We start from the raw sequence: 17146 nt of genomic DNA, 5'->3' as shown, positions 1-17146 counted from the left end.
ATCTCTTACCCTTGAAAGCGGAGGGAGGATGGGTGGGCCCGTGCCCACAGACACCTTTACAATTAATCCTTTCTACAAATCCACCCCCCCCCCCTCTTTCTCCGCCGCTCTCCTCATCAAATTAAAATCAAAATCAATACTTTGTGAATTTCCGCCGACATTATCACCGTTATTCAAATGTCACCTGTTTCAATCGTCCATTTTTTTTTAATTAAAAAAAAAATTCCTCGTTCCTCCCCGAGTACACCGCTGAGTAAATGGGATTTTAAAATTCAAGTTCCCCCTTTGTTCTAAGTCAACAAATTGCATCTCTTTAATTGGATGGCATACTTTTTTTTTTCTGGCACAGAAATGGCTGTGATATTAGTTTCTCTTTCACTAGCCATTTAATTTTTTTTTATCGTCTAATATAAAAAAAAAAATTCTCTTTTCCCTCTCTCTTCTCGCTCCGCTTTGTTTGTTCATTTAAAACAAATATGTGCTTGGTCGAGTTTCTCCCATCCAACGATGGTATCGATACGAGTGAGTAAAAGTCTGTCGAGGGATCGATACTGTGGGGGGGGGGGGACATTGAATTCCTCTGTCACCCGGTGCAAAGGGGGCTAGCTGATCATTCTCAAAATGAACAATTTCTATTTACGCATTAGTCGCCACACACACAAAAAAAAAGGGGGAGCCTGGGCCCGTGAATGGGACACAGCGACCCTGGAACTCGTGCAGCTCTGCGACCGACGGGGTTGCCGAGTACTCGCCTCACGGCGGCACCAAGTGGCTTTTCCCATTAACAACATACATTTGAAATCATAATAATAAAAAAAAAAAAACCCAACTCGCTTTCCGTTTTTCAACTCGCCATTGGAACATGTTAAATTACTTTAATCGCAATTTGAATACATTAAATCCCACCCAGTGCCTCCCTTACCCTTTTCAATTGAAAAAAAAAACAGTGGAACTTTCTCACGGGCGCGACTTGTCTGGCTCCGTTAAATGAGCATGAAGAAGCAAGAGTTAGCGCCACGCGTCACTGGAGGCGTCGTGAAGAAGAAGAAGAAAAAAAAATGGACTTGACCGCAACACAAACACACGCACAAAGGGGCCAACAGTAATGCGTTTGCGATGAGAGTTGAAGCCATTCAACTTCTAATCAGCTAATTGACAAGTCCAATAATTATGAAAGCTCAGGCGGGGTAAAAAAATGGGTAAAAAATATGTATATATAAAAGAAAAAAATAAAACATCAAGAAAGCTACTTTGTATTACATGCATTTTTACTTTGAAAAAAAAAATGAAAACTCTCCCCGCGCCGGCAATTCTAAATTAGTTTCAATGAAAAATAATGAAGTTTTGAAAATCAGAAACACATTCAAAGTACAAGTTGAAAAACAAGGGGAGAAAACCCGCTGCACTCAATGGTGCTTTTGTAATTAAATTAGTGAGATTCAGGTAAAAACGTCAATATTTCCCTACTCTGCATAAATCATTATTTTGATTTTCTCCAATCTCAAGTATTTTTTTAATCGCGTTTATAACCGGGTAGGGAGAGTGAGTGGGGGGGGGGTGCTCTAAAAGGAGGAAATGTGGGTATAACAATATAACAGGATTTCCTCTTTCGAGTGCATTTTAAAATATATTGGTTCTTTTTATTCAGTCAGAGGGGAGGAAATTGCAAATTACAGTTTGGTTCAATCCTCTCCCAGGCGTAAGTAGGCATTGGTGTTATTACTTGAATTAAAACTATCGATCTCGCCGGCAGTGCCGGAGTCTCGAGGCCCGCCGCCACGGAACGGTCTGACAATGAAATAAATTTCACGTGTTCACGTCACAGATAGCCGCTGTTGTTTCATTCGGTGACATGGGGGGAGATCATTTGTTTGGGCTTTTAATGACCAGATGAGGAGATTTATCTTTCCTTGCTAACGCCCTCGGAACATCTTTATTGCACTACTGGTCTGGGGGGTGGGGAGGTTGGAAAGGGGGAAGGGGTATAGCTTGATTTACTTCGCTATTTCAACTTAAGAAACGTATATATATATATATGTATATATATATATATATATATATATATATATATATATATATATATATATATAGATATAGATATAGATATATAGATATATCGGGCAGATATATAATATTTAAATAAGAAAATGTTGCTAGAAAAACAATTTATGAATCCCCCGTTCGGTTAACTCCCTTGCAATCTCATTACATTTTAACTCTTAATTGATTTGCATTGCATTTTTTTTTCTCTCTAAAATCCGTCAGGTTGGGGGGTATTTTTATCAGTTTATGTGTTTAATGTGATATTTTGGTCTGTAATTAGAACTGACTAAGCTAGATGAAAAGATTAATCCGTGCATTGTGTGACATACACTTTCTTTATTCTAGTTAATGAGATCTCCTATTAATAAAGTAAAATGGCGAGACAATGTAATGACGATAATTTAATTAGATCTAATTATACCGATGTTAATTTGGTGCAAATACCAGTGTTATCTGCGTGTGTTAATTAATTTAGCAAATTAAGTGCTAATTTTCTTGGCAGCGGTTATGTTTTGATATTAAAAACATGGATTTTCGTGATATCGATTTTGATTTATTTTATTTTTTAGATGTTAAGTATTAAAACAATGGGAGTTTGTTTACCACATCTAATGTGACGAGGTGGGACACGTGGTACAGGGTGTGCTTGGGGGGGGGTGGGGGGATAAGGTTATTGTCAAAGGTTAAATCGTGAACCTTCTCAATGGCAACTTTCACTTTTTCCAGTCCTAGATATCACCAATACATCGGAGAAGCACAGCAGTATATTACATATGTCTGTATTATAACCACATACATGGGCACGCTGTGCTACTGGGACCTCTAATCTAAAGAGAGTGTAGTCTAGGTGTTTGCTACTTTGTGTCATGATGTCACAAGTTTATCTAGGTAAGTCCCATAGAGTCCAGTTACCGCTGAGTTTATCCCACTGTGTCCACTTTCAGATGTCACCACTGACTCTATCCCACTGTGTCCACTTTCAGATGTCACCACTGACTCTATCCCACTGTGTCCACCATATGTCACCACTGACTCTATCCCACTGTGTCCACTTTCAGATGTCACCACTGACTCTATCCCACTGTGTCCACTTTCAGATGTCACCACTGACTCTATCCCACTGTGTCCACCATATGTCACCACTGACTCTATCCCACTGTGTCCACTTTCAGATGTCACCACTGACTCTATCCCACTGTGTCCACTTCCAGATGTCACCACTGACTCTATCCCACTGTGTCCACTTTCAGATGTCACCACTGACTCTATCCCACTGTGTCCACTTCCAGATGTCACCACTGACTCTATCCCACTGTGTCCACCTGATGTCACCAATGACTCTATCCCACTGTGTCCACCTGATGTTACCACTGACTCTATCCCAATGTGTCCACTTTCAGATGTCACCACTGACTCTATCCCACTGTGTCCACCTCCAGATGTCACCACTGACTCTATCCCACTGTGTCCACCTGATGTCACCACTGACTCTATCCCACTGTGTCCACCTCCAGATGTCACCACTGACTCTATCCCACTGTGTCCACCTGATGTCACCACTGACTCTATCCCACTGTGTCCACCTCCAGATGTCACCACTGACTCTATCCCACTGTGTCCACTTCCAGATGTCACCACTGACTCTATCCCACTGTGTCCACCTCCAGATGTCACCACTGACTCTATCCCACTGTGTCCACCTGATGTCACCACTAACTCTATCCCACTGTGTCCACCTCCAGATGTCACCACTGACTCTATCCCACTGTGTCCACCTCCAGATGTCACCACTGACTCTATCCCACTGTGTCCACCTCCAGATGTCACCACTGACTCTATCCCACTGTGTCCACCTCCAGATGTCACCACTGACTCTATCCCACTGTGTCCACCACCAGATGTAACCACTGACTCTATCCCACTGTGTCCACCTCCAGATGTCACCACTGACTCTATCCCACTGTGTCCACCTGATGTCACCACTGACTCTATCCCACTGTGTCCACTTCCAGATGTCACCACTGACTCTATCCTACTGTGTCCATCTGATGTCACCACTGACTCTATCCCACTGTGTCCACCTGATGTCACCACTGACTCTATCCTACTGTGTCCATCTGATGTCACCACTGACTCTATCCCACTGTGTCCACCAGATGTCACCACTGACTCTATCCTACTGTGTCCATCTGATGTCACCACTGACTCTATCCCACTGTGTCCACCTGATGTCACCACTGACTCTATCCCACTGTGTCCACCTGATGTCACCACTGACTCTATCCCACTGTGTCCACCTGATGTCACCACTAACTCTATCCCACTGTGTCCACCACCTGATGTCACCACTAACTCTATCCCACTGTGTCCACTTCCAGATGTCACCACTGACTCTATCCCACTGTGTCCACCTCCATATGTCACCACTGAGTCTATCCTATGTTGCCCACACTCAAAAGTCACCACTGAGTCTATTCCACTGTGTCCACTTCTGGAGGTCAAAATAACCTTGTCTCCACCCAACATAAACAACTAGCCATGAACAATATACCCTCTAAGCCTGTGTGGCATCTGTGTTTTGTGTGTATAGCTATGAAATACTAAACAAGGCTAAAGGAATTTTATAAAGATGACTGCCCTGTTGGTTTACATACTGCACGGCCAGCCTAGAAGTAACATTGGCCATCAAGCCAAACAATCACCCGTTTTTTTTCCTAAATTTTCTTTTAAAACTTTTTATTATACACCCTACTTAACGCCCCCCCCCCCACCTCCCCTTTCCATTTCCTAATCCACCAATAAAAACAAACAGTATAAAATTGTCTCCCCACCTAAATAATTGACAGTTATTAACCCTTTCAGTTCCAATCGACTTTTTTACAATCACACTAGCCATGTCAGACTATTTACAAGATATGCAGCAGACAATCAGTCAAAAGAGAAAATTATCTCCCTTTATTATGAGTTATTTATAGCCTCTCATGAGCCACCTTCTGAGACAACCAACCAGAAGAGGTAAATATAATTTCTCTTGGCAATTAGGTATGTTTAATTAATATTTATATGAAGTAATTTAAGAATAATTTTCACGACTTAATAAGGTAGGAAATTAAACAACAAACAAAAGAAATATTATAATATAAGTTTTAAACTATAACTAACTGCACGTAAGTTTTTAAGATCCACTTGTTTAAATCAAGCAACCGGAAACCTCATTACAACGTTTTAATTTAAAAGTCACCTGTTGCCTAATCACGTTCCACAACACAAAGAATGACATTTGTACTGGTTCATTATATTGTACCCAGTGGCAATGGATTATGACAAGGATTATAGAAGCTATTAGAACTAGAATTATTAGGAATTCATGGTTATGGTTGAGAAATCTTTTAATTTAAAAAAAAAAGGAAAAGAAAGAGTAAAAAAAAAAGTCTCTTACAACCATAGAGTTTGGAAAAATAATAAACAATAAACCGGGAGTGATCTCCCCTAAACTTTCTCGAACATTCTTATATAACTTGGAATATAGACATGATTTTTAATTACTTAAACTTTTAAAAATAGAATAGAATCTCATAGAAAAAGAATTGCGCACCAAGCGAACGCCAAATAAAGATGTGCATAATAGTGCGCAAAATTCAAAGTAGAAAAAGTACCACTTCCGGTTATCGGAAATCGCTCATAAGTTGATACGGATCTACGAGTTTGATAAAATACTTATATATGAAATTTCATCAACCTAGCTGTAACTGTACTCAAGTTATCGTGTTTACACACAGACAGACAGACAGACAGACAGACAGACAGACAGACACACAGACATATGGACAAGATTGCAAAATTATGTTTTTCCGTATCAGTGAGGTGTAAAACGTCGAGATTTGTAATAATCTCGATTTTTTTTTCACGATTACAAGACTTTCTCTATACTTTGTATATACGAGAAAGTAAAAAAAGAAGTACCAAAAAATGCAAAGAGGAACTATACTAAAGAGATGAACAAAGAAATGCTAGACACTACCTTTTTAAGAAAAAAAAATGACCCTTAAAAAGAAAAAGGTGATAAAAAATTAGAACCTTGTAAAATGAGAAGTACAGCAAAATTAGCACACCCTTATAAACTGTAGCCTACCATAGGACTCTAGCCCTATAACGAAATAGTACAAAAAATTAACCAAGTTAGCAATTATCCAGGAGAAAAAACATATGATGTCAGACAATAAACTAACCAACAAGGTCAATTACAGTAACAAAAACAATTGTGCATACCATAAAAAGTGTATCTTTTTTCTTATCAAAGAAAACAATAAACATTAATGTTGTCTACTAATGAATGACTATTTTATTCTCTGCTAATTCTACAACAGACACTAATCTAATAAAACGTCGATTGAATTTTTGCCTCCAATGATAATTAATTTAAACATGAATTGATGTCTCACTTTAAAACCACTAATAACATCAACATTTCAGTTGGGATTTTATTAAGCAACGTTTTTGAAAGTAATATTTTTATAATTGAATTATTCTTATTGTTAGAAGCCAGACAATCATTGATTTTGCGCAGACAAAAACTAACAGTATAAAAAGCTGGTAATAAATTATTACATTACATAATCAGGAAAGAAATTTTAAATTCATAGTTAACTTTAGATTGTGAAACCAGAATACAAATTCATAATTTTAGATTCTTAATCTCACATTAACACCCATATAATTAGAAGTGAATATTGAATTACCTACAGCAGATTTTGCATGATGTAGCCTATATGCTATGTAGTTGCGTCTAGCATCCATGTATGAAATTGTATATTTGCATTTTATGCAAGCAGTGAAAAACTTTCTGACTGCATTAAGTAGACTCAGAATGAGAGCACAGCATATTGTATGATGTTGTAATCTATTCAAATCATTAAATACTAGCAGACTACACTATGAATAATTCAGTCTCGACCTAACAACTCGGTAGAATATAAATTTCAAAATAGCAGTAAATTGTAATTTATGCAATTCTAACCTGTTTAATTAATTGTTTATTATTATATAGCTGCAATATAAATAATTTAGATACCACATAATACTTTGTTAAAGTATAGTTTTTACTGTCTGCAGGGCATATTAAAAGTTATTGATACTAAGGTCTAAATAATCATTCATTAACCAATGCATTAAGTCTCCAGAATGTATAGTCTTGATTATTTTTAGTATACCATCATCAAATAAAACATTTTGTTGTGCATAATGTAAACTCTAAGCTGCTGCACAGTCATTTTGTAAACTACATATATCCATCTATAAGACTTTTAGAACACTGCGCACGATGTTTTTTTTTAGCCTTAGAAGGAACGTTGGCACGGAGGCTGGGGGCAGAAATGAATACTGTCAGTCATACATCAGTGCACAAATTTCAAGTGGAATATTGAGAAAATTACAACTTAAGGAGACATGACAGAAAATTTAAAATGTAGTTGAAACCACATTTTTTAAACAATTTTTTTGTTGGAAAGAATTGATCAAGCAAAGCTCTATTGTTGGAAAGGGAAGCAGACTAAAGTCAGAGTCAATGGACCACACAGTACATTATCATCATCATTTCACATTCATGCCCAAGACACATGGGGCAGATGAAGAAGTTCATCTGCTTCAAAGACCTCTGCATATGGAGGGATAGCATGGTTAGCACTATGAGTTGGGTACTCATCATAGCTGTGTGGACTCTGGGACTTTCTACTGACTTGGAGCCGGATTTGAACTCAAGACTTCCAGGTTAGCAGTCTAGCTCTCTAACGCTAGGCCACATACAGTATGTTGATAAGTAATATTTAATTGAGTTGGAGGATATCCCCCATCACTGTTGCAATTAATAATGAAGAAGAAAGAAACAGTGCTTATCCTCTTGTACAAAAGATCTAAAAAATAAGGAACACAGATAAAAATTATGTGTCCCAGAAAGTTAACCTGCATTTCAATCAATCTGTTCTAATTACAGTTTCCAATTAAACAACTACTGACCTCATCCATGACTCTAAAGAAAAAATTCGTCATAGACCCATATTGGGGTGAGGGGGGAAATGTAAATTTCATCTTTATGAAGAAGTCAAATGGTAGAGCATAACATTAGACCTCAAAAGTGCTGAACAAAGAAAAAATCATAATACTTATTGCAGTTGCTAAATAAGTTGGAGATATTAAAAAAAAAAGTTTATTTTAAAAAAAAACACCCTAAGGTTATGTTCACTTTGTATTTCTTATGTATTTTACTATAACAAATACCAATGTATTTAATAAATCCATAATAATAGTTTCACTATTCTGTCACTCTGTTGTCTATCTATCTGTTGGTAACACTGAACAGAAAACACCAGGAACGTAAAAAATTTCACAGTCAAATGGAAAACGAAACATGACGTCACATGGAACATACAGTAGGAAATATTCTAAAGTCGGAAAAGTACACACAATAATGTGACATCATTGATTCTAGAGCAAACATAGAATTAAAAACCAATTGCTCCAAAAAAAAATACACAATAATAATGATGTCATCGGTACTTGATAATAAGGACACTAACATTACCACCTCATTAATATGTCTAACCTTAAAAGGGGTCTGCATGCAGTCATCTCTGCTGCCCCTTCCGACAAAGAACACCTACACTCCCTCGAATGAAATAAACTGACATAGAAAATATATAAAGTTCTACCAGTGTCAGCCCCCCCCCCTTGCCAGTGAATTTAATCCGCCCCCCCCCCCCCACCGCCAGGAGAAAAAAAGTCTGAAAGCAACACTATCATCATGTTTGCGATGTAGCGGCCAAAAGTAGGAAATGAAAACAGTGGTTCTTTCAGACATTTTCCTCCAAGGAGGTAGGAGGGGTACTTGAAATTTTCAGGTTTTGGGGCAACGTTCCCTCTATGGGGAACGTGCATTTTGTGTTCGCTGAAAGTCTTATACAAAGATATTTGTTTTTTTTACAAAAAGTCTGTGGGCAGTTAAAACTATGGCAGCGCAGCTTAGAGAGAACATAGGTTGGGGTGGACTAAAACTTTCTGGGGAAAGTAGAGTCGCCTTATAGAATCTCTAAATGTGACTTTTGTCAGGTTTGGGCTTATGTGCAAGGTTTAGGGGCATGACTACGACTAATGTGCAGTAACAACATGTAGATCAAGATTAAATACAATTCTGGATAAAAATCTGTTTTCAGTGACAGTTTTTGTTTCCAGGTTACATTTGAAGTTGAGACAGCGATTTTGGTTTCGGTTTAGAGACTCAATTACTGTGTGATGTTGTCAACAACCTAGCGCCCCATATTTTTCTCCCTCACCGGGCAATTTCTCGTAGTTTAAAATTGCAGACAGATGTGAATCAGTTTTTTCTTGGCATAAAATTGTGTGTTTTCATCCGTCGCTTCAAATTTTGCTAACCTACTAGGGAGTAACATCAATTACTGGGCTCTGAAAAGATTAATTCCAGAATTCGTTCACAAGAGACACTTGTTACCTACAAGGGTGTAACATCAATTACTGGGCTCTGAAAAGATTAATTCCAGAATTCGTTCACAAGAGACACTTGTTACCTACAAGGGAGTAACATCAATTACTGGGCTCTGAAAAGATTAATTCCAGAATTCGTTCACAAGAGACACTTGTTACCTACAAGGGAGTAACATCAATTACTGGGCTCTGAAAAGATTAATTCCAGAATTCGTTCACAAGAGACACTTGTTACCTACAAGGGAGTAACATCAATTACTGGGCTCTGAAAAGATTAATTCCAGAATTCGTTCACAAGAGACACTTGTTACCTACAAGGGAGTAACATCAATTACTGGGCTCTGAAAAGATTAATTCCAGAATTCGTTCACAAGAGACACTTGTTACCTACAAGGGAGTAACATCAATTACTGGGCTCTGAAAAGATTAATTCCAGAATTCGTTCACAGTAGACACTTGTTACCTACTAGGGAGTAACATCAATTACTGTGCTCTGAAAAGATTAATTCCAGGATTTCTTCACAAGAGATACTTGTTTTAGTTACGTTCAACTAGATTTGAAAACAGAGCTATTGTAAGATAGGGAAGTGTTCACAGGAGGTGAGGAGTCCACACTGCTAGCCTCACTAAACACTTATTAATTCAAATTGCATCAATAAAAGGTTCATAAAAAATGTGGACTTTTTTTTTACCTAAATTAAGAAATAATTCAAATTATCTGATTCACTTTTACAAATAATTTAAATACTAGAGTAAAGGAATTTAGCCAAGAAGCCTATAAACGTTAAGGCTCATTCATGAAATTTTTTTAAACTAGAAAATAATCAACATTTGGTTCTTTTTAATTATTTTTTTTAAACTTGTTTGTTACATACAATGACATGTAGCATGGATTGATGTCACCATTGTTTTTAATAGAACCCACAAGGTTTAACTATTTATTAGAACTAAAACATTTCTTTTGAACACTTGTTCTGGTTGTCCTTATGTGTTCCTTTTTAATTTAAAACAAGGTAGTTCAATTTTACTTAAGCAAAAAATAAAATCACATCATATTCACATACAACATCACACAGTCATTGAGTTCATCAGCTTTCCTTTCTTTATTAGCCCTAATTAGCATTATTTTATAAATTGTTTCTTGTTCTAAATCTTTTGTTAACACTTTATAAGATGGTACAAGGTGATATCAATCTGACAGCTAAAATTGAAACTCAATTTACAAAAATATTCTGACACCTTCTCGTTTAGCCATTTTAATTTTCACATCTTGCATTGTATCAATAACAAATTCCTTCTACTTTTTATAATTGATTCAAAACAAAAAACATTGAGACAAAAGAAACACTACAGATGGTAACAAAAAAAAAGGTTTAACTAAGTTTGATTGGTTGGCTTGCTATAGCAGTTAGATGTGTAAAAAAAATGTATATATTGTTGATATCCGCTGACATAAAATGTGTTTTTAGTAACGGAATCGAATCTAGATCTATTAAATTTATAAAATCGTACAAAATCCGTTAAGAGACATAAAAATATTGTTCTAATGAAAGGTAAATCACAAAACGAACTTGATTCAATTGGCTTGTAGCTTACTTAAAATGAATATGAATAATCTTAGGTTAAATATTTAAATATTATTAAATGAAAGAGGTTAGATAGGATCTCACGCTCCAAATGTACAATAAACTCAAGAGATACTAAATATAAAATATAATCTAGTAAATCATTATTTATTTCTATTAGTCATCAGAGTCATTTGATGGTTAATTTAGACACTAATCTTGACATTAACTCTAACTCTAGCAGTGAGCTAGAGTTACTTAAGACAAATTCCACTATAATCTAGATCAGGGGTCTCCAAACTACGGCCCGCGGGCCGGATGCAGCCCGCGAGGTCCTCTCATCCGGCCCGCTGCGATCTTTCTGTCCACTGAAAAAACGTTTGTTGGTGATGGCTGAGGTACTTTGCCCAGAAAAATCAAAGACATGTTTGGAATTAATTAACTGGCCCCCGAACTGAAATTTGATAGTTAATGCGGCCCTCGAACTAAAAAGTTTGGAGACCCCTGATGTAGATAATAGATACTCTAGCATCTAGATTTTTATAGATTATTTTTTACTAGTTCTATAAAAAAAACCAAGATGTACATTGTGTAAAGTAATTAGATCTAGACTAGATCTATATAGTTATCTATACACCAGCCTAGACCAGTTTAGTGCTTTATCAACAACATTCTTTTAGTTTTTGTTAAGTAAAATCTACATGAAACTTCAAGTTATTCATTATTATTTCACTAAAAAACTAAAACTTAGTAGCAACAGAATAGATAGTAGCTCAAACAAGAATAGTATGGAATGGTTTATTTAATATTTTAAAATCAGTGCAACGTTTTTAAAATAAACGAGGTTGTAAAAACTGGATTGTTTTGGTTTTTATCTGACTTAATTTAAGATCTGATAAATGTATTAACAGTTTTAACAACTTCTGTAAACAAACAAATTTTTTTAAAAGACAAAAACAATTTGGTTTTCATGTATATTGGGGACATAAACAAACCAATTATAAAAAAATACAGCATAGGCGCAGTAGGCCTAAAGGCTAAATGAGTAAAGTAATATTTTTATAACAGTAACAATATATTAGAAAAAGCTGATGCAATACTTTAAACTTTAAAAACATACTGCCCAGGAAGTATTTATAGGCCTATTTGATAGCTTAGGAAAATTATTAAACCATTGCTAAATTATAGGCTTTAACTGAAATTTACTATGGAAATTTATTTGTAGTTTTAGGCCTACTCACCTACGGATTTATCTAAAGAATAAGAAACTTATTCTCAACGTACTTTACTTGATCTAGAAAGTAGGCCTTAACTCCATAATTTTTGTTATCATGCTCTCTGCATTTGCAGCTTTTTGTTAATGACGCCATTGATTTTTTTAAATTTAAAATATACGAAGTGACTACTCGGAAAAAGATTTTTCGCCCCAGTGTCTCCACTTGGTCGGCATAAGATAGTTCTGCGCATGCGCAGTGATCTTAATAGCTATAATAGCTGAGCTAGGGTTATGGTTAGGATTTGGATTAGAGCTAGGGTTCTGCGTATCTTTTTCCGGCTAAAATCGGCCTAAAATATTAGGCCTAGCCATAGGCCTCCCTTACCTATATGTCTTAAATTGTTTTAGTCTTACGTTTTTCCATGTCAACATTATTAATAATAATGAATGAATATAATAGTAATAAGGCACAGATTCTAGCTGGAAAAAGATACACATGCGCAATGGAGTGAAACTACCGCCTTCATTCGCTGTGATGTTTTTGATGGTAATGCGCGTGCGTGTGTTTACAAACAAGCCGCAGAACCCTAACCCTATCCCTTGCCTTATCCTAACCGAACTCTCAAAGCTATTAAGGTCACTGTGTGTGTGCAGAACTATTGAGTTTCGTATCTTCTGTTGAAAAAATATTTTCCAAGTAGGCCTAGTCACTTCAAAATAATAATTCATAAATGTAATAAATAGACCGAATTAATAAATTATAATATTATTTATTTTAGGCTAATACAAATAATTTAATATTATAATAACAAATAAAATGATAGAACCTATCATCATCATTCATAATTCAGGAGAGTAGAATCTAGATATCTAGATTTCTAGATTCTAGATCTAGCATTTTCGGATCTAGACTAGACTTTAGATCTAGAATTTAGATCTATAAGATTCTTAATCTAGAAATCTAGATTCTAGAAATCTAGATCTAGATTTCTAATTCAGACGTCAACAACAATCGGTGTCACACTGTCACTGTCAATAGTGTCAATCGACATCGTTCGTTCGTGCCAGTGTCGTTTGCGTTCACACAAAAAAAAATTAAGAGTTTATTCTTATTTAATATAAAATCTTAGACAATATAAGTTAACACTTTAAAATATTATGATTACCTCAAAAGTTTTAGGTTCGGAGCACAGGTTTAATTAAGTTTCAATGCTTCAATAACAACTGTACTCTTAAACAACTAAATTTATATCTGTGTTATGCGAAAACGAAACTAAAGAGCGCCGCCATCTTGCTTAGCATCATGGGGGAAACAACATTAAAATATCACCAGGAAATCGTAGCGGGAGCATTGTTGTTTTAATTTACTGCATCTAGGCTAACATTACGAATTTTTAAAACACTTTTAGCTTTAAACATGTTGATTGAGTGAAAAATCAAAATCTATATCCAACATCATGAATTTCATAAATTACACATTTTTGTCAGTGAATGTAGGATATTTTTTTATTTTATTTAACAGTATTTTTAACATTTTATAATTAGATTTTTATAATTGCTGGCACCCCTACTGTTGTGAACTTTTCCATATGTACGGTATGCTTTGGCTGGAATCAGATTTGATATCACTAGCGGTGAATTTTTTTTCTCTCCAGTCAGTGCTGCTAATAATGTGACGGCGTGCCAACCCTACACCTTTACACAGAGGAAAGATAAATACATAAAATCACCATTTTTGTACTGTTCTATACTATAGAGAAATACTTTCCTTCAGGCTTCTTAACTTCTATTGGAAAATGCAGGTTAGTCTAATATTGTAATAAGCGCATTTTAAATTTGTATTTTGTTAAATTCAGATAAGAAAAACAGTTTATATATATATATATATATATATATATATATATATATATATATATATATATATATATATATATATATATATATATATATATATATATATATATATATATATATATATATATTAGTGATATATCAATTTTTATGCAACATTTTATTTTAAAAAATTTGTTATTAATACAAATCGATGTTTTGAATATGAATTATTTATTTTTGGTTGAGTAATCCGATAGCATAGGCTTCAAGTAAAACAATTGGTTGTATGAATTGATACTTTTATATTGGTGTTGAATATTTGCATCAGTTCATATATTTTTTACGTGCGTTATAGGTTATGGATTCTGTTTTGTCCTTTATAGAACTCAAAAGGGTGTGGTTTGTAAAGGCTTATTGTTTCCATAGCAATCAATGTTTTATAAATATAAAATAGAATAGGGTGTTTTCCCGTTTTGCCTAATAAGTATGATGTATTTTATTAATGAAATTTAAAATATGTTAATAAATCATTTTAAAATGTATTTTCACTAAGAAACGGATTTAAACAACAACAAAAAAAAAGGAGAAAAAAAAGGAAAACTAAAATTTCTTTATGAACAGTTTCCTGCTGGCGAAAGATTAAAGAGGGTAAAAAACCTGGCATGATGGGTGCGGTGCCGCATGTACGTGTGTTGGAGATACCATTGTGTTGGGCAGGTACTATTGTATTATAAGGTGCGTGTAGTAAATTCTGGTGAAGGTAAATTAATACCATGTGCCACGCCGGGGGGAAAAAATTTCACGGTATGTAGTGTACTAAGTGTGGACGGTGCAGAGAGGAGTGGGGTGGGGGAGGGAGGAGGGGGGGGGGGGTGCTTCGTGGTCAGGTGAGTGTCTGGGCATGTTGTATTAGTTTACAACCGAGTAAGCCGCGTTTATATCGTCATGTCAAGTTTTATCGTAAAACTACTGCGTTATAATTTGTTTCAGTTTTATTGTTTTGTTAACATTTTGAAGAATAAAATATACCGATTTAATCTTTAACATAATGTGTGTGGGCGAAGGGGGGTGGGGGATACTTTAATGAAATACAAAGAAAAATGTGTGTGGTGCGAATGATGGTGGGATGTCTATGTTTATGGGCCTGAGCAAATTTTAAAACACTCTCATTTCACGTCCCATTTACTCAATATTAGCTGCAACATCTTTTATAACGAATGTTACCAAAAAAAAAATTTCGACAGAAAAGATCAAGATAGTTTGCTTTTCCCTCTCACCCTAACACTGTATTTTTATACTTTAAAAAAAAATGAGGGAAAAAAATCCAGAAGAAACGAGTTGCATCAGTGCAAGTCGGTGCGTTTTAACCCAGCTTTTAGTTTACAAAGAGTATCAGCGACCGTGACGCTAGTTTCAAAACAATCTTTCCGTCAGGTGCATTGCAAGGGAGGGAAACACGAGCTTCGTTTAGGCCCACCCACTTCAGTGTGAGCTCTGGTCTCCTGACATGCGATTACAATAAAAGATGTCATATAATCAGGATAAAGAAAACTTGTATTTTTTTTTTTGCCTCGCACGTCAAAAAGTTGTAAATTTGTGTTGTTGTTGTGTTTGGCCGTGAAAAAAAATATCAGTTTTGTCATTTTTTTTTTTTTTTTTTTTTTTTTTTTTTGCGTCAACTTCAGATGTTGTGTGGGCCGCGACAAAAATCTTCAACGCCTTGAGAAATATTTCTTCGTATGGCGAAGAGTTACCGCGCTAACAGATCAAATGGTTGTTTAAAAAAAATTTAAGTGCTTGAAGCGATTCCTTTGGGAAGAGGGGGATCGTTTTTCAGCTTATTGCGAAATCAAGACATACACCGCCGTTCTTCCAGGTAACAAATGATGCTGCTACGAACGAAACTTTTTTTTTTTTTACACGCTCGGAGTTATTACCCTTTGATTGGGCTTTTAGCTTTCAAACTTAAATGCGGTATTCGGCTATTTTGTTTATGTTAAAGTCTTTTAATGCTAAAGTGTAACATTGTTTAAATTAGTCAATAAAATCGTTCAAACAATTTTTTTTTCAGCTCTTCGTTTCGTTAAGAGGAGTGTGATATTTATTTATTTATTTTTACCGTGAATGGGTTTTGATAGCAGTCACCTGGAGAGGCGGTCGGGGGGGGGGGGGGGGGGCATTTCAAAGAAGGATATAAAATTTCGTTAAAAAATGGCGCCACGAGACGACTAGGTAATTTATGTGCAGTCAAGCAGGACAACCTTGAAAAGGTACATATCTGACCACAGGCAAGCTGTATCGTTACCACCACCACCCCCCCCCCCCCCCCCCCACCGGCTGGCCTGGGGTCAACCGCAGGCTAGAGCTCTAGGCTCACCTGTTGTTGTTGAATGTGAATGACAGTACAATCGAGGAATGCGTTACAAAGCGAAAAGGCAGCGCCATTAAGGGGGAGGGCTGTGAAATGTAATGTAGGCATTGCCTCGCCAACAGGACTCGACACCAATGGCCAGTGAAGAACACGTTAACGGCCATTGTCGAGCAGAAACCAGGTTAAGAAAACATGTTCAGTGCCGTGTTGATATTAAAAGGTAGACCTGCTCCCCCCACCCCCTCCCCTCCATTTTACCCAGTGTCCCATGTAAGATACATTCACCTGCTTTAAAAGAAACTTTGTGTAGTGATATTTTTAGCTTGTTTTTCTAGATACCATTAGGTTTGAAATAGTTTTAGAACAATACACTGTTTTTTATATTTAAATTTAGTCAGTCTAATCAATCTCGATTCACTAACGTATATAATATAGTTTATTAAACAAATATTTTCCCTTAAGTCAACACTTAGTCTTGGCCTGTCGAGTCACTTGTAGTATATCAATATATTGCACATTGCTTCATTATGTTTATGTGTATCAACACTATGCATTATAATCCTCCTCACTCCCCCCCCCCCCCACACACACCCTCTCGCCACAGCTGTATTAAAACTCACCTTT

General features: G+C 36.0%; 2 protein-coding genes across 2 annotated transcripts in view; one reads left to right on the top strand and one right to left on the bottom strand.

The window, feature by feature from the left end:
* The window catches only part of LOC131955059 (caspase activity and apoptosis inhibitor 1), a 105291-nt gene extending 91659 nt beyond the window's left edge, over positions 1-13632 (bottom strand). The window contains exon 1 of the mRNA XM_059319009.1: positions 13485-13632. The gene's annotated coding sequence lies outside the window, so the exon portion shown is untranslated. The remainder of the gene's footprint in view (positions 1-13484) is intronic.
* LOC131955039 (polycystin-1-like protein 3) lies at positions 2913-4579 on the top strand. Its single transcript, XM_059318985.1, has 2 exons — positions 2913-2931; positions 3102-4579. The coding sequence occupies exons 1-2, from the start codon at positions 2913-2915 to the stop codon at positions 4577-4579; spliced, it is 1497 nt and encodes a 498-aa protein (XP_059174968.1).
* Positions 13633-17146: the final 3514 nt, after the last annotated feature.

This window comes from Physella acuta, unplaced genomic scaffold (genome assembly GCF_028476545.2).
Source record: "Physella acuta isolate Inbredline_101_S28 unplaced genomic scaffold, ASM2847654v3 ptg001051l, whole genome shotgun sequence".
NCBI lineage: Eukaryota > Metazoa > Mollusca > Gastropoda > Physidae > Physella > Physella acuta.
This window is presented reverse-complemented; position numbering and strand designations above follow the sequence as displayed.